At 35.8% G+C, this 27,097-nt stretch overlaps 1 protein-coding gene across 5 annotated transcripts in view; it reads right to left on the bottom strand.

Moving 5' to 3' along the window:
- The window catches only part of Mlh1 (DNA mismatch repair ATPase Mlh1), a 127,834-nt gene that overhangs the window by 23,167 nt on the left and 77,570 nt on the right, over nt 1–27,097 (bottom strand). For 2 of the 5 annotated variants that reach the window (XM_069843101.1, XM_069843104.1), the window contains 2 exons: nt 20,819–21,017; nt 6,790–6,968 (listed from right to left, as the gene is read on the bottom strand). In XM_069843101.1, coding sequence (XP_069699202.1) covers nt 6,790–6,968; nt 20,819–21,017 — 378 coding nt within the window. Of the gene's footprint in view, nt 1–231; nt 390–502; nt 653–6,789; nt 6,969–20,818; nt 21,018–27,097 lie in introns of those variants that run through there. The other 3 variants (XR_011335493.1, XR_011335492.1, XM_069843103.1) reach the window with 3 other exon arrangements.

The raw sequence follows: 27,097 nt of genomic DNA, 5'->3' as shown, positions 1-27,097 counted from the left end.
TTAGGAGTTCTAGCATTCTCCAAGTTATCTGTAACAAGATAAATTTTGTGCTTTATAAGGCTTACAATATTATATTTCGAAACATTTTATATTGTAATCATATTTGCTAGCAAATAACAATTACGATATTAGGGCCAGGAAAATAAAAATACAACAATGAGGGCTTACTTAAATGTTTGTGACTTTGTAGAATGCATAAGTTATATTAGAACAGGTAGTACTGTATCTTACTTTTGTTAGAATCTATTTCAGGTAGTTCCAGACAAAGCGGTGTGTCCTCTGGTAACGATACACTTTCTGTGAACTGTTTCTTTGGGCTGCGCCTCTTTGTTTTGTCTATTTCTCCTGGCGCAGATAGACAATGGGAAGGAACAGCATTTTTCTTCAACCTAAAGAATTATATTACATATAGGCCTATGTATGTGTATATAATATTGTATAAATAAAGTAAGAGTTTATAATGATTTTTATTTTGTTTTTATTTTTACAACAGACCACTTACCCTTGACTATGTAGATTCGGGTTTCGGAAGTCTGACTGCTGAAAGTGCTTGGTGCAGATACGATGAGACTTGTATAAGCGTTCAGATCCTCCTTTCTTAAACACCTCATCTAGATCTGACCTACTGCATTTTTGAACCCACTGAGCACAACTGTGAGGGAATATACACTATAATTAATTTTTGACATAATTATGAGCTTTGTATCAACTGTATTACCAGTAACTTGGTGACAAATTTATGAAGTTAACGACGCTGGTAGAAACATGTAGAGCCTAACTTACAACAATCACAAGTTAGAAATAACATCAATTCTGTTTTTCACAGCTTTTTTGTATGGCTACTGCCTGCCTTCTGTAATTTAAATTAAATATTAGAGAATACAAGAAAGACTACCAAACATTAAATACCGTACAGTACGTATACAAAAGGATTAAACTTACATATTTCTGTCGCGAGGGAATCTGAAAAAAGACACCGCTCCTCGTTGCCAAGTATAATTCTTACAATAAAACACTGCACAAACAACGCCTGCTTTACACTCCATAACAGCTTCTTAGACAGGCAACTATTCTTACATCTAGCCCGCTGCAGGAAACACAAGAAATGTTTCGATCTCCTCCCGCACGGCCGATCCTCTCGTCAACTTATTCAAACCCTTCCGCTTGGAGCACTGTTAGTCGATGTCGCACATATGAGAGCCAGCTTTCCGGTATTAGTATCTACAGTATTTGCCGAAGCCAGGACCTTCCAGTCCACAGCCACTTATTCTTGCAACTGAGCTACTCGACAGCCATTTTATTTATTACATAGAACATAAGAGAAAGTATTATGTAAATACAGTAAAACCTCATGAAGCTGATCTCATTAAACAGGGTACCGCTTAATCTGGACAGGCACCTGAAGAAATAAAATTTAACACAATAATTCTAAACCAAATCGTGAGATAAGGCTTCATTTTTCGCAACTTTGCCAGGAAGTTGTTGTTTACAGAAAACCCTAATATACAGTTCTTAAATCTTGTCAGTTGAGCAGTTGGCTTACTTCTGTGAGCACATCAATTTTGTTACAGTGGTGTTCCTAGAATCGTAGTGCAAAAGCGTGATTTTAAAAACTGAATATGGCGAGTACATCAGGATTGGCGAAGGAGACAGTGTATACAAAATCCTTAGAAGTTTTGCTATATTTGTGGGTGTTATATGTTCCATGAAAAAGTTCGTAAAATAGATTCGTTTGTAAAGAAGCTATATTTTGCGTACTTCGAAGTAAAAGTTGGTGACATAGATAAGTCATTTGCACCTCATAGTGAGTGTAACAGTTGTGTAGAAGGATTGCATTACCGGTGTCCAGGAAAATGGAAAGCAATGTCATTTGCTATACTAATGGTATGGCGTGAGCAGAGGAATCACTATGATGACTGTTATTTTTGTATGTGTGATGTTACTGGTTACAACAAGAAAAACAAGAAATCAATTAAATATCCAAATCTTCAATCAGCTTTGAGATCTGTTCTTCATGGGATCGACTTACCTGTACCTACACCACCAACAAACTTGGGTGACAGCGAATCTGAAAGCAGTTCCCCAAATGCTGATATTAGATGTCTTCTGATCCAGACGAATTTCACAATTCACAGAAAAAATTTACCCAACCCGAGCTGAATGATTTGGTAAGGGAATTACGACTCACCAAAAAGAAAAGTGAATTACTAGGCTCTAGGCTACTTGAGAAGGACATGTTGGCACCTGGAGTTACATTTTCGTGGTACAGGAATCGTGAAAAACTTTTGCGGAAATACTATACACAGGAAGATAGAATGGTATATTGTACAGATGTGAGAAATCTACTAAAATAGTTGGTAAAGGAGGTATATGAGCCCAAAAGTTGGAGGCTTTTTATTGATTCTTCGAAAAGAAGCCTTAAGGCAGTATTGCTTCATAACGGCAATAAATTAGCATCCATACCATTTGCACATTCTACAGTCCTATCGGAATCATATGAAACATTAAAGTTGGTTCTTGAAAAAATTAAATATCATGAACATGAGTGGCAAATATGCAGTGACCTGAAGGTTGTTGGTTTACTATTGGGACAACAGGGAGGATACACAAAATTTCCGTGCTTCCTGTGTGAGTGGGATAGCAGGGCCAGGGACAAACATTGCAATATTGTATACTGGCCTGAAAGAAAACAACTAACGCCAGGAGACAAAAATATTAACACTGTAAGTCTCGTTGATCGTAAGAAAATTATACTAGCTCCATTACATATAAAAATAGGAGTTATGAAGCAGTTTGTCAAGGCACTAGACAAAAATCTTCCTTGCATCCAGTACTTATGTACGAAGTTTTCTTCAGTGTCACCTGCTAAAATCAGGGAGGGAATATTTGATGGACCACAATTTCACCAGTACAATGAACGAAGCAGAAGAAAGTGCATGGAACGCATTCAAAGAAGTCGTGAAGAAATTTCTTGGTAACGTGAAGGATCCACGGTACAAAGAAATTGTAGGAAACATGTTGGACAAGTTCAAAGTGCTCGGTTATAACATGAACCTAAAGCTTCACTTTCTATTGGCTCATATAGAGTACTTTCCTGCGAATTTAGGAGCCCTCAGCGAAGAGCAAGGTGAAAGGTTCCACCAGGATCTAAAAAAGGTAGAGTGATGCTACCAGGGACGTTGGGATGTAAATATGATGGCCGATTACTGTTGGAGTATTGTGCGTGATGACTCTTTCAGAGAATACCCGAGGACTTCACATACACTAAGATTCCATGGAAAGAGAAAAAGGGAAATCGAGTATGTCTAACATACATTCTGAAGGTAAGCTTTCTGCTCTTATAATTTCGTTTAGTAAGATGTTTTCCTTGTATATAGGCCTAATATTTCTATGAATTCTTAATTGTTTCTTTTATTGTTATACAAATTAGAAAAAAAAGATGGACGTGTTAACAAATCAGATACACAAAATAATTACATGATTTCAACGAACACATTGTAACTTACAATTTTATTTTGTGGCAAATAACGTTTTGCTAAATTGCCAAAAAACCTGACGTGGTACGGCAAAACAAAACGTATTTTTGAATTCAGTACACCAAAATTAGTAAAAGTGGCACATTTATATTTATACCGTAGAAAAAAAGTTTTCATTTGTTCCCTAGTGTTATTAATGAGTAATTTATTAGAGAAGAAAGATTCGCTCCGGTACCAGGGATCGAACCTAGGTCCTTGGTTCTACGTACCAAGTGCTCTAAACACTGAGCTATGCCGAAGTTCAATCCACAGCACTGGACCGAATCCCTCTCCTCTAGTGTTTTTTCCTTTTGTGACCTTACTCCATTCTGTAGGACCTAAAATTAATCTTTACGTTGATTCTTTGCCCAACAGTGCATATACTGTGGAATCCCAGCCATCAAATCACTCAATTGAGTGCGCTCCTTGTATAATGGCAGTTGACTTAATATATGTCAACATATGTCGAACATGGAGTAAGGCCAAAAAAGGGAAAACACACTAGGGGAGAGAGATTCGATGATCTGGTGCTATGAATTGAACTTCGACATAGCTCAGTGGTTAGAGCGCTTGGTATGTAGAACCAAGGATCGGGGTTCGATCCCTGGCGCAGGAGCGAATTTTTCTCCTCAATCATTGTTACCATAACAGATATATTCTGTAGGTCCAAAAATTAATCTTTACGCAGACCCAAATACTGCATCTTGTTAAGTGAGGTTAAATAACATTTGGACTGTGTTTATTAAACGAAATGACAATGAGGAAAATTCTTGCATATTACAGTACTACCAAATACTCTCTAATAATAATTCTGGAAAGTTCACAGTAAAAGTGGCGAATGACTTGTCAGTGCTACCTAGTAGCAGGGATTGTGGGTAGGAAGATGACGTAATCATAGCACAGTGAACTGGGATGTCAGTTTTGTTCTTCAACAAACACATGGTGTCGTAAGGATTATTCTCATTGCTGTTTCACACAATATCAGTTATGTGGAATTATTGTTTGTTCTGTATTCTGGTAACTATGCTTGGCAAAAGATGCTAGATCTTTCTTCAGATTTCCAAAGGATAGAAATAGGGACTAGGCCCTAGTCATGTAAACACCAGTAGAATATTACTGTTATAAGATTATTACTATTATTATTATTATTATTATTATTATTATTATTATTATTATTATTATTATTATTTTACTACTACCAGTACTACTGCTTCTACTATATTACATTTATTTGCTTTTGTCTTTTAGATGTGTCATGCCCATATGGGTAAATAAATGTAAAAGACAGGGCCTAGATTCCTAGACGAAACGTTTAAAATTAGAGGGACAAAATATCTGCACAAAAACCACAGAATATCGTTGCTTAAGGTGCAAATACTTGTAAGCCTCCAAATTTTCGAAATCGAGTTTTGGTACCGTTGAATTTGTCTAAGCATCTACCTGTAAAGTCTTGTAAACTACATTTTAATATTAACCGCGAAAAAGTAAATATTTCAATACCACGTAAGCCTGCAATTAATGGTAATACAAACAGTTTTTTGATTCTCTTGTAGAATTTACATTTGGTGGAATACGAGCATTTGCACCTTAAGCAACGATATATTCAGATCACTTTAGATTTCAATAACCATAATTTTAAAAGTTAAGGGTAATTAAAAATAAGATGTAATTGGAAAAGTATACCGAAGTTTCAAGTCAGCCATAGGCCTGCTAATTTTTAATACTTTGTTTTTAACAAGAGGCTGAAGATAATAGCTGTTCCTTCATTGAATATATCAGTTCCTTCTTCCGAAAATATAGTTCAAAATCAAAGCACAGTGAAATAACCTGAAAGGTCCCAAAGAAACGTATTAGATTTTGCATTGAGGAGGTTGTGGTTCTCCGATGTCAGACAGAAATGACAGACGATACTCTTCTACCATATAATTTAGATAGTGCAAGAATTCATATTTTTATGTTATGCATCCTAAGGCACATCTATTTGGTTCGAAAACGTCAAGACTTTCAATTGTGTTTTGTATGAATAAAGTAAAGTAACTTCATGTAGTTTAGTAACGGATTCAGGTAACATAGATAATATATCATTGATAAATATTTAAATGTGCTAATAAATTGTTACATCAAAAATAAAATGAATAACCATAGAGCTAGGAAACAAAATAAGTGATGTGTGGTAGCTGCTAAAGGCATGCACAACTATATCATAATTACATTTGAATATACAAGCAATGTGCAATTTCATTTCTATTCCAATAACTTTGTAACTTGTTATTAGTTTAAAATGTTGTTAACAAAGTGATTCCACATCATACTGTTGCTTTGCATTTTCTTATTGACATCAAAAGTACACCTCTCTGCTTTTCCTCACATTACTCAGCACGCCACAAAGAGTGTATCAACATTTCAAGCTGCTAGATAGCAGCACAGTCACTTTTCGCCTCTGCTTCCAATGCTAAAATAGTTGGTACTACTACATGACGCATCTAGATGAACTTAAGAGATTTGTGATAAACCATAAAAAATACAGATTTTTAACAAAATAATAAAACAATTTATAACTTTCGGTATCATGAACAAAGGTATTCCAGTCAATTAATTTATTAGACTGTGAAAATTGCTTTTATTCACGAAATTACCTGGTTTTATTTCGTTAATATGGAATTCGTTATTCCAGACAACATTCAGTCCCAAATGGTCCGAATTAACGCATTTTTACTCAGTGATATTACTACAAGATGTACTGTAATATGACTTCAAGTTTAGATTCAAAGCAAGCGTTGTACGTGTAAGATAGATTACTATTTATCAGAACTACACACAGAGTCTATGTTGAACTTCTGAAGCTTGGGAGTGAAACCTTAGCAATAAATTATTCAACAAATGACAATTTACATCAGAATATGTATGATAAGAACTTTCTTGTGTTAAATTTTAACGTACCTTGTTAACATGTTTCGACCTATTTTCGGTCATCTTTGGAACTGGTCGTTGTTGGTCTTGGCGCCTCTTGTTTCCTGTGTGGGTGCGTTCGTAGTGTACAGTCAAAGAACACTACGAACGCACCCACACATGAAACAAGAGGTGCCAAGACCAACAACGACCAGTTCCGAAGATGACCGAAAATAGGTCGAAACATGTTAACAAGGTACGTTAAAATTTAACACAAGAAAGTTCTTATCATACATATTCCGAAGTGATACAGTGTTAAAAGTTGTGTAATCAAGATGGACAATTTACAAATCTAGCTGTAAGATAGCATCTGTAACATTCCTACCTGAGATGAACTGCCTTCACTTTCATCATCCCAGACGTCTGTATCAAACTGTTCGCTAAAAAACTTGGCAGTTTCACGACAGAAGCTGTCGAAGCATTGCTTCTCATCATCCCACTCTACGTCTGTTGCAAGTCGTAAGAGGAAGAGTGGCAAACCTCTTGTTGCAGGATTGTAGCCATCTGAAACAAGCCATTACTAAACAGAAAAACTCACACCACACTATGCTCTCTTTACTGAAGTCTACAAGCCTATCTTATTAGCAATTACCCAGAACTTCACACAAACACTAAGGCAACTTTCAGATGATCAGCTCCTTGCAACAGCACAGCACCGCCTGCAACCAGAGGACCACATGGTTATACTTGCTATTTCAGACGAACAACTTTCTGATAACAACTGTTGCGACACTCTGAGCAACAGCAAAAACCATACAATTGATTGCAATGACACACGACTTGCTAATAACCGAGGACTTATCAGTCAAGTGCAGAGTTTCACACAGTCAACATCACAGCAACAAGACTTCGACACCAAACGATTTATTTTGTCATTAAAAGTAAATCAGCACCTCCATTTAATCCATTTGCTTTGACTGCAGACAGGGTTACCTGCGTAAATTGCGTGATGGATATGTAAATTACTTTGTGTAGAAAAACTAATTTTTACACGGTTTTTTGTGATATAATGAATTATTTTCATGGAAGTAAATGAATAAGTTACATTTTCTTCTGTGTGTTTGAAGAAGCTGTGTTACTGTGTTTTTAATTAATTGCACAGTTTTTATTTCAAGTTTTGGGTAGAGTTACCATATTCTGAAATGTGAAAATTCTGACACATTCCTTTCACCAACTTCGTCATTTATATAACTTCTGCATATTTATCACTGGACTTAATTTTCTTTAACAATTCCTTGTTACTGCCTACCTTAAGACTTCAATATGAGAAAATGCGGATAAATTAGAGAATTTCCAAAAATGTATGAGAACAGTGGTTTTTATTATCAAAAAGCGTACTTGTCCGCATAAATGTTGACGTATGGTAAACCTAAAATAAAACAAAGTTCGTCATACTTCCTATGGAAAGGTCTTTCTGTGTAAGACATGTCAATGTCGTCTTCAACTTTTATTTTTTATACAGGATCTTACTAACTTATAGATCAATGATCATAAACTGTTTCTGAATGCTTCAGAACTATGCTGTGAACTGAAGTTGATTATGTTATTCCATTCTTTTAAAATTTATAGACTATCAGATCACAATATGAACACCCTAGAAGCGTGTAGTAAAGTCAAAGGTGCCAACTTTGGGAAAGTAATCACAAAGAGTTCTCAAAAGAACAACAAATTTTGTTTTCTCTTTTAATGTTGTCCTTTGTGAACAGGACAATAAAGGAAAATAAACGAAGTCGGTATTACATACAAAGAACTTTCCAGTACCACAATAATATAAGAATTTCGGCAAAAAAATATAATGAAATAAAGGCAAAAGATGCCAGTGGGAACCATGGGAAACACAATGACAAAATGTGTATGTTGATAACCATCGAAATTCTTAGATGAGTAGTAAATCCTGAGATCTCTATTGGAGCAGCAAGTAGCTAACCAATACGTGGGACCTCTGGCCTGTCACGCAGGTATCACGAGTTCGAGTCCCAATCACGTCTGGAATTTTTCATTCCAGAGTGATGCTTATGATAGATAAGGTCGCAGTTGAGGTTTTTTTCACGTTTTTCCTCATACAGTTTTAGGCATTTACAACATTCCATCACCATTTCTCCATTTCATTGTCATTCCATAGCATACCCCGACTGCCAGCTGCCAACGCATGGAGGGAGCTGGCCTAGGGACGAGGAGGGTTGACTGCTCGGAATCTTAGCATAGTCTGCTGATGTGGGTTTGGGAATGTGCCTAGTTTGAGAGTTAGTACAACAGATTGTAACAGGTCGCAGTGCTGGGCCATAGTGCCCTCTTTCCGTAAATTCCATTCCAAAACTGTATGCAGAGGTCAGCAAACTATGGCCCGCGAGCCAAATCTGGTTCACCACCCCTTTTTGTACAGCCAGCAATCTAAGAATGAATTTGATATTTTCAAATTCTTTAAAATTTCAAAATATGCGCTATACCATCCATCTGTAGAGTTGAGTTGCGACAAAACCGTATGTGGCATTCCTATACTTTGCTGATGGCTTCTGTTGTGAGGTCAATATATGTGCACTAGGTTAGAGTGGAGTAAAAATGTATGATTTTTCACTTTATTTAGAAATCGAAAATGCTTGGGTGTGCAAAAGTTGTATTTTATACCTAACACAACCTGAAAATTTTATGAAGATCGTGTGATATCTTGAGGTGCCACAATGGCTTTATATTTTTAAAATGTCACAAATAAATAAATATATATATATATATATATGTATAATATTAAATAATAAATTTAACATCAATAGACATAAAAAATTATCTTCTTTCATTATTTTTAAATTTTTTTTGTATTGTAATAAACTTGGGTGTTTGAGTGTTCATAATGATCTGTCGTTCCCTAAAAAAATACATCTCAAATTGAATATTTCGAGGCACCACAAGACATAGAGTTTTAATTATTTTTCATTAAAATTGGTTACAGTGTAAGGCATCCAGTAACTATGGAAGAACATGGGTTTTGGTTCACGAACCTACTCGAGCTATCTAGGTCATGTAACTCCTGAATAAGGAAACTCACTTCACATTTTTAAAGCTATCACTAATTACTTGTCTGGAAAAGATTACAGAACAGAAAAGTCGCAGTAGGATGCGATGGAACAAATGTTAATGGCGAGTAGAATACTTCGTTTGTATGTTAGTATCAATGACCCATTGGAAAATCTGGTAGCATTGGCCACCTGTGTAGGGAAAGTATATGCACCAGTGTGGTTTGAAATCAAAATGCAATCAGAATGTTGGAATGGACCACGGCACCTCTGGAAAATGATTCTGTTCAGCAGATACCTACTGGAAAATATTAAGATCGTTATTAATCCTGTGATTGAAAGAAATTCATATTTCGCGCAGCTATCAGGAAACTAGCTTTTTCTCGTATACTTATGGCCAGAGACAAACAACCCAGCAAGAATGTAAGGAAATTTAAGGTACTCAGGCTGAACTTCAATGCTTCAGACTACTATGAAATGATGTCATGAGAGCTACATCAATACTGAACGACTTTTAACTCAGTCGATCTGTCGAGACGATATCAAGGCCCATATCAATGATAATGAGCCACTGACATTTTCAAAGTTCTTATGTCATATACAAGCAGTAGAACAGTGTGTTCATTTAGTGACTGAGGCCACTTCAGCAGTTTGAGAACCACACAGGGACGGATACAGCAGGGCCGGACTGAAATCTAGACCTGTCATGCCTCATTCTAACAAAATAATAGTTCTTCGCAGTTTATTTGTTATTCACTTATCAGCGGCGGATTTTCAGGGGAGGCAAGGGAGGCCTGGCCTCCCTAAATATTTTGTCAGAGACAACACAAAATGTGTTATCCCAGCTCTCATGAGCTGAGATGGCAATATTCAAACTGACCGCGTTTCTAGTCTTAGGGAGGAACATGTAATTCGTGCTGCTAGCAACAGGAACCGCTGCAGGTAGCACTATGGGGTGGAAAACACAGAGCACAAGCACGGAAGTTACTGTACTACACTGACATCTAGCAACCTTGCGTTCTAATAGTTGGGAGTAGGTAGGCAAAGCAGAACTCAGCTCCTGGTAACCATGACAACAGCTGTTTAGCCAATAGGGAAGCTGTCTTGTTCGCGCGCTTCATACCAAAAAGACGCCATGAAAGGAGTTGGTTTTGGCTTAGGCTCCTCGCTTCAGTCTGATGCAATGAGCTTGTAGTAATGGATGTGAGTGATGATATTGTGATTTCACTGTTGGAGGTTCCCTTTTCACGATGAAATGAAATCGACAGAAGAATTATACTACAGCAAGGTAGACCTACTCCGAAATTTTCATTTCTTCAAAATGATAAAGGTAAGACCAGAACATTTAAATCCTCGTGGTACGATCAACACAAGTGGCTGTGTGGTAGCAGTACGAAGGAGAATCTGTTTTGTTGGCCATGTATACTTTTAAGTAATAACAAAGGTGTCTGGTCATATGAAGACTACAGTGACATGAAAAACTTGTCTAGGACTGTAGTTAGGCATAGCTCAAGTAGAGACCATTTGAATTGTTACGTGGCATTTAAAGGACTCTGTAAACAAACCCTTAATATATCGGAAATGTTGAGCGAACAGAACAGACTGTCAAAAATTAAATACAATGAAGAAGTAAAACTCAACAGGGAAATTTACAAAATTTTAATTGATGTCACGTGTGCTCTGGCTGCGCAAGAAATCGCGTTCAGAGGCCATGATGAAAAGGAATGCTCTCCAAACCCTGGAAATTTTAAAACTATATTTCTTCTAGTTCTAAGTAGGGATGTGGCATTAAAAAAACATTGGGAGAATATGGGATACTTTAGAGGGGTATCGAAAACAATACAGAATGAACTCATTGAGTGCACTGAAGAAGAAATACAAGATTTCATTGGAAAAAGAATTAATGAGGCCCCTTTCTTTGCCTGTATTGTTGACGAGACGACTGACATCACTGAAACATCTCAGTGTTCTATCGCTGTTAGGCTAGTTGACACAGAAGGTGATATTCAAGAGTTTTTCCTTGGTTTTCATGATATTAATGAAAGCAGAAATGCTGAAGGCTTGTGTAATGTACTGTGTAATGTTCTTTAGAAATACGATGTTCAAAGTAAGTTAGTGGCTCAAACCTATGATGGCTGGTGAGTTGAATGGCTTGAAAGCTAAAGTTAATGAGCTTGCTCCACAAGCTTTATTTACTCACTGTTTTGCACACAGATTGAATTTAGTTTTACAACAGAGTTGTTCTAAAATTAAGTCTGTGGAAATTTTTTTCTCGACACTTCATGGAATACCTGCCTTTTTTAATCGGTCCTCAAAGCGTACTGCTATTCTCGACAGAATTGTGGAACAACGTATGCCTACAAGCAGTGATGTCAGGTGGAATTCTAATACCAAACTCATTTCTGTAGTGCACACAAAAAGGGTAAAATTAATCGAAGCTTTCAAAGAAATAATAGATTTCCCAGATTCAAATGGTAATTCAGTAAGGGAAGCACAAGGATTTATAAACAACCTACGTGATTTCAATTTTGTTTTTCTTCTCTTGACTTTCCAAGAAATATTTAATAAAACTGAGTTATTATTTAATATTCTTCAGAAGAAAACAAATGGTATTCGGATGTGTATCAATGCAATTTCAGATTGTGTCTTGTACATAAGAAATTTAAGAAGTGATCAGCAATACAGTGTATTCATGGAGGCTGCTGGAACTGCTACCAGGTCAGATTCATTGACTTCTTTAAGAAGAAATGAATTAATGGAAGAATGTGCTCCTTACAAGTATAAGCAACTGTACTTCGAAATTTTGGACAATATTTTAACACAGTTGGAATCAAGATTTCAAAATTATGAGAAACTGAAGTTTCTTGAATTAGGTGACACTACTCGATTTTCAATTATAGTCAGCATTTCCCTACTGAAGCACTAGATTCATTATTTCAGAATTATGAAACTTATTTTGACAGTGTGAAATTGCGTGTTGAGCTTCAAACTGTGTTTTCTCCACTGCACAAGGAGACATTCCGTGGCAAGAGTTTGAGCTAACTGATAAAGAAGATGATTGAAAGTGAAACAAGTGAAATTCTTCCCAATGCCTTTAAAATTTTCTGTCTTATAGCCACAATTCCTTCCACAAGTGCTTCTGTGGAAAGGAGTTTTTCGTGTTTGAATCGCGTAAAAACTTTTTTGAGAAACTCCATGACTCAAGAACGGCTCTCAGCATTGGCATGTATATCTATTGAAAAGGGGATCCTCCACAAACTTCAGAGTCGACCCACATGGAATAATGACCTGATCGATGGCTTTGCAAAGAAGAAGGATCGTCGAGTGAATTTGCTGTTCAAGTAATGTGAGTACCGGTATATGTATTTTTAAATAGTTTTTATTTGTAACCCTTCATCACGTGCTGGCCTCCCCAAGTTTTGAACCCACCGTCTGCCACTGTCACTTATGCTTACAAACTACAATTAAGAGCTGTAATATACTTGATCCCTGACATGAGCATACTTGTTTTTCATGTTAATAAATTAGTTTTCAATCAATCCTCTTAATGTATCCAGCTGTTTGCTGACAACATAAAGTCCACTATACTCTATTCAGTTTTTGTTTTTCATGAGAAATGAGGGGTATTTTGACAGGTGTTCATTATAGATGCCTGTTGCTAGTAGCCAGAGTTGGGGTGTAGTCAATATATACTACAGGGCTGTGTCTTCTGCAATTGGTACTGATGATTTTAATTTACTTCTTTTGTGGTTTATGAATGGACAATATAGAAGAATGTATTCCATGATTATTACACCACAGACAAGTAGGATTATCAGAAAGGTGAAATCAGTGTAGGTACAAAGAGAAAAGTGGACTTCGAATGCCATGCTTTTAAAGCAGAGTGGAGTGTGAATTATTTTGTAATCGAATTAGATAATAAAGCATTGTGTTTATTGTGGAAAGACACCATACCTGTACTAAAAGAGTACAATATATATCGTCATTACCAGACTAAGCATTCGACACAATATTTCCAACTCACAGGAAAGCAGCAATCAGAAAGACTGGAAGCTTTAAAACGAATATTCCAACACAATGGAATTTTTCACTAAAATGAAAAATGAAAATGAGGTTGTTACTGAAGTATGTTTATGAGTAGCAAGGAGGGAAGCCATTTACTAATGAATTAATTAAATCACGTTTGATTGTTGTTGCCAAAGAACTGTGTCCTGAGAAAATGGATTTGTTTAAATCTGTTAGTCTCTCTGCAAGAACAGTTTCTCGAAGAGTTGGGAACATTGGGAGCAACATCAACAATCAAACAGTCAATAAATTAGAGCAAATCACAAAGCATAAAATTTCGAATGATTTTCCTTAGTTCATGATGAGTCGACAGACGTCACTGATACTGCACAATTGCTGGTGTTTATTCGAGGAGTCAGTGCTGACTATGAAACAAATGAAGAATTAGCTTCTATGAATAGTCTCCTATTCTTCTATTAACTATAGGTTAATATGTTTTCAAGGATGTTGAGAAAACGTTAACAAAGTACAATTTGAAGTGGAATCAGTTAAAATGTGTGACAACTGATAGTGATAAAAATATTTGTGGAGCAGAAAAGGCTTGTTAGAAACATTTACAAGGCTGTGAAAATGTAGGGTGTTCAAAGCCTTATTTACTGTATTATACACCTGTTACATAGAAATATCTGAATCTATCATGTGTTTTGGGATGAATTCTGTGAACAGTGAACTTCATTTGCTCTCATGGACTTAACCATCGTCAGTTCTGTGATCTTTTATCAAAAAAAGAAAGTTGAATATCCTGACTTCACACATCATACAGTAGTTCGATGGCTCAGCAGTGATAAAGTTCTATTAAAATTGTTTACTCAGAGCAGAGATTAAAGTTAACTGAAATCTACATTCCAACACAAATTTGCAGGGAATATATTTTCTGAGGTCAACCAATAGTTCTGGCAGTGTTTTCCGACCTTGATGCTAGTGCCAAAGATATTGCCACTTTTCAAAATCCGTTTGACTGTATAATTGAGGAGCTGCTTTCACATACCCTTCAAATGGAAATGATTAATCCGCAATGTGATGACATGCTAAAAACTAACTCTCGTGAGAAGAATATAACAGAATTCTATCAATGTCTTTCAAGTGATAAAAATGGACAGTTATAATCATATGCTCGGGGATTTATATCAGTATTTGGCATCACCTACCTGTGTGAAAAGACATTTTCAAAGATGAAGTATGTAAAATCTAAATATAGGTCAGTATTAACAGATGCGCCGTGGCGTCGTGGTCTAAGGCATCCTGCCTGGAACTCGCGTTACGGAGTGCGCATTGGTTCGAGTCCTGCAGTAAATATTGACTACACCCCAACTCTGGCTACTAGCAACAGGCATCTATAATGAACACCTCATGGGAGAAGAAATTTTCTCATGAAAATTCGGCCAGTGTATGGGACCGGTGCCCACCCAGCATCGTGATGCACTTAGGAAGCTACGATAGGTAGCGAAATCCAGTTATGCAAACCAGCTATAATGGCTCAGGGGCTCATCGTGCTAACCACATGATACCTCCATTCTGGTTGGATGATCGTCCACCTCTGCTTCGGCATGTTGGTCGTGAGGCCAGCAGCCGGCTGGTCGGTCTTGGCCCTTCATGGGCTGTAGCGCCATGGATTATTAACAGATGAGCATTTGCAATTAATTTTGATGATAGGGTGTACTAATTATAATCTTCAGATCGGTGAAATATCTATTATAAAAAAAAAGCAATTTCATTCTTCTCATTAGTAGGCCTATATTTCAACAATTATTTACTTCTCATCATTATTATTGTTATACTTATCGTACAATAAGTTTGTGAAAATTACTTTTTGTGGTTATTTAAATGCAGCTGGAGAGATTAGACCTGTCACAACATGTGCGAGAATGGCTAAAGGAAAATAAAAAAAAAAAAAGTACAATTAAAAATTGCCTATCATCACATCAGTGGCGGCCACTCTTTATGTGCTGCAGTGCTGCAGCACACAGTTAATTTTCTATCCCTAGCATAATCTTATTTATATTTTCTTTCTTACACATTCCAATACACGCAGAATTGAGAACTGCTATTGTCTATAGCTTGTGTATCATCTGCAAGTCCCAGTTGGTAATATGTGCTGACTTCTTAATCGCAGTTTACTGCAGTGAAATGCAGCGAAGTATGAAGTAATCTCAGAAACTAATTTGGATAATTCCTTCACTATTTGAAATTTGTAGTTTCTCTAGATTGATGTAATACTACATATGAGGACTGAGGTAAGATGAAAATAGATCTTTACGCACAGAAACATGATATTCTGTTGAAATATTGTATAACTTGATTAGGAAACAAGAACTAGCTTTCAGGGGACACAGAGAAGGGCAATTTTTTAGAATTGTTAGACTATACTACACAGGAAGAACAATTTTTGAAGGACCAATTATCTTCTTCTTGTTTCAAAGGCACTTCGCCAGACATCCAGAATGAACTGATTGAGTTTATCACGTCAGTTCTAAATTAACAGATTCAGAGAGAAATTAAAGAAGCTTGCTTTGTATCTGTACAAGCAGACGAAACATTGGATGTCCCATGCAGGACTCAGCGAAGTATCATATTCCGATCTTGCACAGCTGGCAGAGTAGAGGAGAGGTTCATAGGTTTTTCCTTTATGTATCTACAGGCAAAACTGCTAAATGTCTGTCTGAAGTAATTTTAAATATTTTGAAAGAATAGGGCATTAATTCGAAATTGATCAGTCAGACATATGATGGTGCTGCTGTAATGGTTGCCGAGAAGGGAGGGGTGCAAGGGCTCATTAAGCTAGTTTGTCCGAATGCTCTCTTCCTACACTGTTACACGCATCAATTAAATTTTGTGCTATAGCATGGTTCTAAGAGCATTAAGGATGTGCGTATATTCATTTATGGCCTTGTGGCATTTCATAGCTTCTTCAGGAAATCATCTAAGCACACGGCTTTTTTAAAAGAAAAGGGTTTCAGGGTGCCTCATGTAAATACAACACATTGAAATTTCATTCAAGAGCTGTGTCGACAATAACACATTTTGAAGAATTATATGAAATAGCTATTTAAAGCAATTATTGATGATCCTAAATTTGTTCATCTTCTTTGTCTGTATGAAATGATCTTCGTTTTTGTTGACATTTTGTTTAATGTGCTACAATGCAAAACTACTTCAAATATTTTGGTTTTTCAAAATCAAAATCAAATCAAATCCATAATTTTAAATATACAGAAACTGAGGGAGAAGGACACCATCACCGATTGCATTAATAAAAGCAGGGAACTGAATGAAAAACTAGTGTGCAATGAATATGACAAATCAAATTTGCAATGCCTGTCCTTTGAAATATTTGACTCTCTAGCCATTCAATTAGAAATAAGATTTGAGGATTTGCCCAAGCATAAATTCGTTGAAATAGTGAATGGAAAGCTATATCCACAATATAGTACTCAATTTCCAAAAATGAAATTAATTCAATTGACTGAACAGTATCCATTCTTCATTTCCGAAAAACTTGTGGGTGAACTAACAAATATTTATGGATATACAGAAAAGCACTTGTCACCACCTTTGCTTTTGCATTACTTGGTGGACAATAGCTTAGATGACGTATACACAGAGACCTTTAAACTCTTGTAATTGATGTTGACATTGCCTGTCACAACCAGCAGTAATGAACATAGTATGAGCACTCTGAAAATAATATTAAAACTTACTTAAGAAATTCAATGACAAACAATAGACCAGGGTTGCAGAACTGGGAAGAGAGGAGTGGAAACATGGGGAAAGAGAGTTCGTTACCCCATCCACAAGACCGGAGCCCTCAATGACGTTTATGTGACGTTAGGTATACAGAATGTTCTCTTTTTTCCTCTCTCCCCTACAATGACGCGAGAGTTGAAGGGAAGGGATGAGTTACGTGTTCCGAGGTATGACGCATTCTTCAATTGTAGCAGAGTTCTGCATCCCTGCAATAGACTGTCTTATTTAGAGAAGTTAGCAATTGAAAAACAATTAGGCCATTAAATGAAATGTGTTGTTACGACACCTTCAAGGAGTGTGTGATTGACATTTTCGCTCAGAAGAAAAACCGCTGTTTGGAACTTATATACAAGAAAATATGAGTACCACATTCTCTTAATTTCAAACAAATTAACCATTTTGTAAAAACATGATATACCCAATCCTATTAATATTCTATTTTAAAAATCTAAGACCACTTGATGGTGATGATGATGATGATAATTAGATCTACAACTTGGTCAATTCAAATTTTAGTATTTACGGTATACAATATTATTAAGCATCAAGCTAACAAAATTGATAGGCTATATGAAACACTGTAAAAAGAAATCTAAACTTTTTAAAATACAGTCTACCCACACCATATTGCCATGCTACGCCACTGGTATTTAGTATAAGTATAGAGTCCTTAAGAATTTGTTGACAAATACTTTCTATATCAGGCTGTAGTGTACCTAGAGATTTCAAATAATTATTAGTATATTTAAAACGATTTCCCCAAGCTCCGAAAAGATCCTTTACATTCCATGCATGTATAGATATATTATAACTCTCACTGAAGTGAGGGATGCATGGACGATAAATTGCCTCCTTTTCGTCACTCACTTGTGTTCCCTGTTGTATGTGCTGCTCCATTCTCATGGTGAGATCCAGAATAAGACCTCTTTCTCTCTTCCTGTCGATCGCTACAATATCAGCTCGTCAGTGGCTACCATTGGTAGAAACACAATGACTCCTTCATTACACCTCCCATTTAGCTTTCCGTAGGACTGTAGAAATAGATGAATGCACACGGTGGTGACGGGTGTTACGAAGGTGTTCTCTATTTGGGCAAAACCCAAGTACATGGCCAAGGATCTCAATGTCTTTACAGCCAGGCTGGTGGCAATTTTTGTTGCTGACTCCTCCCAGGAACAGAACGAACTGCTGATATATTGCAGGTTATTTTAAGTGCATTTGTTCACTCGAAACACTCACTCACTTATTTGTTTTGAGACAGTCGCCGTAAACTTCGATCCCTTTCCCCTTACGAGGTAATCTAATCTACATCATGCCTCATAGGGATTTAATGGCATTTTCTTACAAAGTCAACGACCAGATTTGGGCAAGGTATCTTCATCACACTTAATATTTAAATGAGATAGCGCTTCTTTCTTCTCTTCCTGAAAATTCCTACATAAGAGCAAATATTCATCTTGCACTCTCCTTAATTTTTAGCTATATTAAAATGCTGGATGTAAGCTTCACATTCAGTTCTAACCAGTTCTAAGCCCCAATGATTCCTTGATGTATACAACATGTCGTTCGGGCAGTCATGAGATATGCCAATTATTTCTTCTATTGTTGTTCTTAACATCTTATCACATCATTTAGGAAAGAGGAGGTGATTTTGTATAAAGGTGTACTTTGAAGAGAACAGACTAGGCCTGGCCATACAAACTGATTAATTATGTTTAATTCTTGATCTGCTTTGAGTAAGTTGGACAGTGTTAGCAAATTTAAATCTTTCCCTACCTTTGCTACAATATCCAGCAATGAAGAAAATAGATGCTTTACCATTGCAGCTCACCAAATACTACTGTGACGCCCGCAGAAGAATGGAAGAAATCCAAAATCCTTAGCATCGGACAACAACAATAATAACGTATGTGTATAAATCAATCACCCTATATTATATTTACATTCTCTAATTTAATTTTTTTCGTATAAATCTACATAAACAGGGAATTTACGAGGATTTACCATCCCTTACGGAGCTTATTTCCGAAACATTCTGAACAAAAAAAAGTCACATAAACATTTGAGCCGTTCAGAGCAGAAGTGGTGTAAGTCAAAAATGGGTAATGAGGGTTAAAGTAAACATTCTATAAAATACAGCGCAAAAGTAGCAATTAATATTCAATTTATTTAAACTATTAGTAGTCAGTGGATAGCAAGAAGGACATAGTAATTGCTACTTTGCGCTGTATTTTACAGAATTTTTACTTTAAACCTCATTACCCAATTTTGACTTACACCACTTTTGCTCTGAACGGCTCATTTGTCCTAATCCCAATATTTTCAAAGTTACATTAATTTGTAGTTGTTAGTAAAATACCTTTTTCTTTAGTTTTAAGGGTAAAAAAAATATTACAAATAGAGAATGAACTATTCAGAAGTGTCATTTCTTTAATTGGCTAATGTTCTGAAGCTAAAAATGTGTTGTTAATTGTTTTGCAAAGATTTTATTTTTCAATTTTTAACTAAAAATGACATAATTCTTACGCACTTATCAAAAGAATTTTTACAAATCTTATGACTTTAGGAACTTGATTCTTTACAGTTTAATTGTGCATCCTAATGTACAGTCTTAAAGAATTTACAAGATTTGTAACAATTGTTGTGATAAGTGCATAAGAAAATGTAATTTTGTATTATCACCATTAATTCGAGAAAAATTCGTTCCGGCACCAGGAATGGAACCCAGGACCTCTCAGCTCTGCGTGCTGAGCGCTCTTTCCAACTGAGTTATGCCGGGACACGATCCACAGTGCTGGTCTAACTCTTCTCATTGTAATGAGAATCTCATTATAATGAGAATCTCATTATAATGAATATGTGATGTAATTTTGTAGTTTAAAATCGAAAAAAAAAATTCTGTACGAAGCAACTATGGAATTCACAACACATTTTTAGCTTCAGAATACTAGCTAATTACAGAAATGATACTCCTGAATAGTTCATTCTTTATATGTAATATTCTTTTACCCTTCGAACTCAAGAATAATGATATTTTACAAAACTTGAAATTAGTGTAATTTTGAAAAATATTGAGATTAGGACAAATGTTTATGACATATTTTGTTCAGAATGTCTTCGGAAATAAACTCCGTAAGGGATGGTAAATCGTCGTGAATCACTCTGTGTGTGTGTGTATATATATATATATATGTAAATTAAGCTTTCAGGAATAACTCCCTGTAAAGTTAATTTGAATAATTTCGAGGGAAAAATTGTTCCGGGGCCGGGTATCGAACCCGGGACCTTTGGTTAAACGTACCAACGCTCTCCCACTGAGGTACCCGGGAACTCTACCCGACACCGATCTAATTTATATATATATATATATATATATGTACTTATTTATTTATCTTCATTTTCATAAATTGTCTTGGTTGATTGGCGTACAAAATTATTATATCCTCTTTCTCTATACTTATGTATTATTATTTTATTCTATTTGTATTTTGTATTTATCTGTATTGTTGTAACTAAAACTTTAATTTGTGTTCCTACCAAGCACCAAGGGAAGGCTGCACAAGTTCCCAGAAGAATCAACAATAGTTGAGAAGTACTCATCCAGCATGGGTCCTTTGTCAGTCAGTAGCTGCTTAACAGTCTCAGCCAGATCCATCTTGGGGCCATCAACTTCAGTCCAGCCTGACTCCTCGCTATCAAGCCCCAGCATTGCCACATCGTAGATGGGAAGAGGTGTCTGCAAACAGCATGACATAATTCAATTGTAATGTTCAAACCAATCACTTCCTACATTTAATACCTTGCTTTGGAAGAAAATATAAACTGTAAAATTACAATGTACTGTTAATGTTCTTGTTACCGTTACCATCATCATCATCATCATCATCATCCTCGTTGCCCTTGTCAGTCATCATCATTGTTCCCATTGTCTTCACCATCACTATCATACTCATATTATTACAATAGTTCTCATTAATGAAGGGATTTTAAGGTGCAAATTATGGTTAGAAAAGGGGGGAAAAAAGATTCTGAAAATACATACACAAAGGTGCAAAAAAAAATGTGGATGAAATGACTTTATTAAGGTTAAACCAGTTACACGATTGATCATGAACATTCTTTATCCCATTTATTCGGTTTTAATCAACTTGTTATATTGGATTACACACAACATTTCAATGTTTTCGACAGTAAGTCGCTGATGCTTTGAGCTCAGGACTTCCTTGTATGTACAGAAACTCCACTTGACATCTACAGAAACCAATGGAGCATATCTTATCAACACTCATAAAAGGAGTTCAGTCAAAGTTGCGAAGGTTTCCACATCCGAATTCCTCTTCAAATTTAATTCGAATTTGACTTTGGCAAATCCATCAAGGTTGTCTCTAACACTCATCAACTTCTTCCACAGTTCTATCTTCTTCATACCTTCTTCTTCCAAACTCTGAATCACATCAGGCAAATACTTGTAGTCAGGCACTGCAAAAAGTTCCAACTCTAAGTTTTTGTTGTTGAGTAATTTTGGGCCTGTTTGATGGCTGCTGCGTCTGTTGAATCTAGGGCACATATGAAGCATATGATTTTATCAAAGTTTTTGCACAAGAAAACTGTATGACAGAGAATTGTGGAAGGTGGAGCTCAGTGACTTCTGGTACAAAACTTGACGACTGGGAGCTTTTACAAGAATCTTCTTCAGAGCAGAAATGAAGTCATTTACCCTAGTGTAATTCTCCCTGATACTTTCACAAACATGGTGTAGTCCTTGTGCAATACATGTCACATGGTTGGGATTGGGATATATGCCCTTTAGTTATTGGAAAGTCGAAAGCAAATGAAGGGTACATGGGAAAAACGATCAAGGTCCATCAAAAATCGAAATTGAGTTAATAATGTCATCTTATAGTGGAAAGGGAGTAATAACATGTGGTCTACCTAGTTTTCTGTCAAAACGATCATGGTCCTCGAAAATGAGCATTAAAGTTTTCATGTACTTCATAAGAACAATCAAGCTCTAGTCGGTTCTGTGGAAGAACGATCAAGGTCCATTTTTCTACTCTGCTTTTCCTCCTATGTTTTGCCATATAATGCTGCAGTTTTGTATTGCTGGATTTCCGGCAATTTATGTAAAATAACCTGAAAGATAATTTCATTACTTTTCCACTGTCGAGTAAGAATGCAATGATTTCTTTTCGCACTAAAGTAAACAGGATCTTATTTGCAGTTTGTTTCATGGAAATTCTTTCAGGCTTGTGTTAGTTGTTCCGGATGTTGCCTTAAAATTAAGTCATACGTGAAATGGAGGTATCAGAAATAACAGAGAATATAGCTATGCAGAATATGAGTACAAATAAAATATTTTTTTGACGTACTTCTAACTCATCGAAAAGAATACAGACCATGAATCAAATTACAGGAGAGACAAGTTTAAGTGTTCAGGATTGAATATTTTACTTATAGATAATGAGGGAATGAAATCTAATGGCTTCCTATGTTACAAAGAATGTTCACCTGACAGGATAATCATTGAAAATACTATGAAGTCATACAAGAAATATCCAGTGATTTTTGTGAATTAGTACAATAAAAGTTTCGGTATTACAGAAGTGTCGCATGTACTTGCGATAAATTTAGAATCAATATATCTCAGCTCGAATCAAAAATAAAAAACGATAAAGATGCAACTCACATACACAATTTGAATAGACAAAAACCATATCTCACAACGACTTAAATGAACTACATAAGAGGAAAGGAGATACTTTGTATGAGGTAAAGCGTTCTGAATGTTTGGATACATTTTAAATCCAGAAAGTGTATAATTAAGGAAGCAGTTTGTATGGATTACCAGAAGAATCTTCTGATTCCTAAAATTTCAATAAGTGAAGCATATTACCGCAGGCAACTATAGTTTTTTCGTGCTAAGTCCATACACTTTCTACTGTGAAATCTGTATTTTGTATATATGATGGAACAGTTTTGAACAAAGCGCCTGATGAAGTATGCTTAATGTTGTGGTATTTCTGTTTTGAATTTCTGCCTGACTCTGTCCGTGAATTCAATATGTTTTGTGAATCCTGTTGAGGACAGAATAACAAATTTTGTGATCCGATTTTTCCATAATGAAGAAATGTTATTGTCTGTCGGCAACATTTCCAAGGAGAGACCATTCGTACCTCAAGTGCAATAATAATATGGAATTTATAAACCAGAAGATAAGATGTGAGTTTCCTGATGACTAGTGACATGAGATTGCTAATCCGATGAAGAAATCTGAACCATTCTTCATAGCTGACTGCAAGATAGAAGAAGTATTTTATGGATGGGGAGAATTTCTGAATAGCTACTGCAAAAAGAAAGTCCTTTCGCCTAGAGGTCCATTACAAACTACAATGTAAAATAAGATACTAAAAAGGTGTTCCTGATAATCATCAAGCGGACGATACGAAAGCTATATAGTGAGTTTCTATTTTATTTGTCAAAATTATTTTATCTTTAATTTTATTAAAAAAATAATAAAATAAATCCACAGCGCTGCAGCCCATGAGGGGCCAAGACTGACCGCCAGCTGCTGACCTCACATCCACATGCCGAAGCAAAGATGGACGATCATCCAACCAGTATAGAGGTAGCCTGTGGTTAGCACAATGATCCCCCCCAGTCATTATAGCTGGTTTGCAAAACCGGATTTTCGCTACCTATCATAACTCCCAAAGTGCATCACGATGCTTGGTGGGCACCAGTCCCTTACACTGGCCGAAATTCCATGAGAAAATTTATTTTCCCATGAGGACTCGAACCAGCGAGCATTCCGTAATGCGAGTCCTAGGCAGGATGACTTAGACCACGATGCCATGGAACTTAATTTTATCAGATTTTAATTTCAAATGCTATTAAACATCCAAATTAGTTTATAATAGTTATTTTCTAATATTATTTCAATTATATTTCAAACCAGTGAAAAGAAATCAGAAGAAGAACAATGCGAAAGAGTTGAAAATCTTCAGTCGCTTTATATGATGACATATTTCAAAACAGCAACTTTCAATGACTTCCAAATGACTCTCCTGGCTCCGCTTGCAAGATCGACGTTCAGTACATTCTCTTTGCCTGCTATATCGAATTATACATGATTCCACACCCAACTACCTTGCCTCTCGGTTTACTCTCCTAGCTTCACATCATAATCTAAATACACGTTCACAGCACAATCTGTTGCTATCAATACCACGTGATCAGACATCTCTGTACTCAAGTTCTTTCTCAATAGCCATGACCCGCTCATGGAATTCGCTGCCGCTGGAAATCAGGGATAGTCCTCAGTTGTTTAAAATTAGGTTGTTTAGAAATATTTTAAAGGCAAAGAATTAGTTTTTTAGGTATAATTTTTATTCATTATTATTATTATTATTATTATTACTACTATTATTATTACTATTATTATTATTATTATTATTATTATTATTATTATTACTATGTTACACAGCCACTACTTCATTTTTCCATTAACACATATATCTAGGCAATTGTCATTGTCTCAATGTAACACGTGCTGTGCTGATCATACTAATTCTACTATTCCTTTAGTTGTGAGATTATATTCATATGTATTAATTCTTTTTTTTTTAAGTTAATACTGTATACTAGAATGTATTTTTCTGTTTGTAATTATGTATTCAGTCTCTTTTTTAATTATATATTTTTTATTATTGTTATTTTAAAGTTAATACTGATTGTGTATATGTATTCAATCTCTCTTTTTTACTTAATTATGTTTATTATTATTTTTAAGTTAATATTTGTATACCGGTATGTATTTTTCTGTATGTGATTTGATCGTGGTTGAGTGAAGAGAAGGCCTGATGGCCTTAACTCTGCCAGGGAAAATAAAACTATTATTATAAAAAAAAAACTATTATTATAAATAAAGAAGCAGTTCTGCAGACTGCAGTACAAGACCATTGAAAGGAAAACGAGAATTATATTTTGAAATTATACATAAAACGGCCAAAAACAAATTAAATGTTTGAGTTAGGAGTGGTGCTTCACTATAATGCACGCTGTATTCCATGTATCTACAAGTTTCCTATTTGGACCTTGATCATTCTTACTTTGAAAGTTTACGCATTGTCTGTTTATATTGCATTTTCCATTGTTACCATCCAAATTTAGAACAAAATGTCATTGTATAATTAATAAGAAATTATCGTTCTTTACATTCCACTACATCAATTTCTATTAAATACACACATAACTAAGTATTAAGTGCTTAAACTTTAAAATTCGTTTTTCTCGTAACTTTCTAAAATGGACCTTGATCGTTATACCCGTGTACCCTTCATATAGCATGCTTGATCAGTCCCCACAAGCCTGACTTTTTCGTACTGTATGCCCCCTGGCCACAGCTTCATGCATGAGTCATTGAATAACTACATTATTGTGCAGTTGGTACACCTTAAAAAGCATAGGTTTCACCCATTCACCAGATAATAGAAACACCAATACATCCAAACTCGTATATCTTTACAGCTCATCAGTACTTTCATCTAAAATGAATCCCACATCATGTTTGCCAATCACCTCTTTTATTTTCTGGAAAAAGTACTCATAATTTGGCTATATGTAATTTTTTCTCAGTGTGCTCTCATCCGATATTGACCTTTGCCTGTACTTCTCAAGAAATGATTTGAATGCAGGATTGTTTACCTTACATACATACATAAGTGTTCTGCCCAAGGACAAGTCTTTCACTACAAACCCAGCATTCTCCAATCTTTCCTATTTTCTGCCTTTCTCTTAGTCTCTGTATATGATCCATATATATTAATGTCGTCTATTATCTGATATCTTCTTCTGCCCCGAACTCTTCTACCATTCCTTCCAGTGCATCCTTCAGTAGGCAGTTTCTTCTCAGCCAGTGACCTAATCAATTCCTTTTTCTCTTTCTAATCAGTTTCAGCATCATTCTTTCTTCACCCACTCTTTCCAACACAGTTTCGTTTCCTATTCTGTCAGTCCATTTCACAGTTGGTAATATAGTAATTCCTCCAACAAGTACTGGTAATGATAATAGTAATAATAGTGCTGTAATGGCTACTGATCACACAAATAAGGGAATTCGTTCAGGCTTTATATTAATTGGTTTCATATTAATTGTTGTTGAAATGAAATTAACAGCCCCACTCCATTCTTCTCCATATCCACATTTTGAAATGCTTCTATTCCCTTCTCTTCACTTCGTTGTAATGTCTATGTTTCTGCTCCATATGACACACTCCACACAAAGCACTTCACTAGTCTCTTGCTTAATTCTTTTTCCAGAGGTCCGCAAAAGATGATCCTTTTTCTAAGCTTCCTTTGCTATTGCTATCCTACTTTTGACTTCCTGGCAGCAGCTCATGTTACTGTTCATAGTACATCCCAAGTATTTGAAGCTGTCCACTTGCTCTCCTGCCTCATTTAGAATTCGCAAGTTTACCTTCTTTATTTTTCATCTGACAACCATGGTCTTCGTCTTGTTTGCATTTATCTTCATTCCATACTGCTCATAGCTGTCATTTAGCTCCAGTAGCATATCCCTTAGTATCATCTCCTCTTCTGCTAACAACGCCATATCATCAGCAAATGTTTACCCTGTGGATTGGAATTCCTGACTGGATTAATGCCATGGTAAGATCTGCACTGAACTCACTCAATGACCGCTGATTTTCAGATCCTGAAGCAAAGGCGTGTATAAAAATAGTTTGCTTAGGTTTCGACTTGTGAAGTTCAATGTTCTTCACATGTTTCGTGTACTGGATGTGCTGGTTTATTCAGTTT

Source organism: Periplaneta americana, chromosome 13 (assembly GCF_040183065.1).
Source record: "Periplaneta americana isolate PAMFEO1 chromosome 13, P.americana_PAMFEO1_priV1, whole genome shotgun sequence".
NCBI classification, from domain to species: Eukaryota; Metazoa; Arthropoda; class Insecta; order Blattodea; family Blattidae; genus Periplaneta; species Periplaneta americana.
Note: the sequence above shows the minus strand (reverse complement) of the source record. Positions and strands in the feature narration are given on the sequence as shown.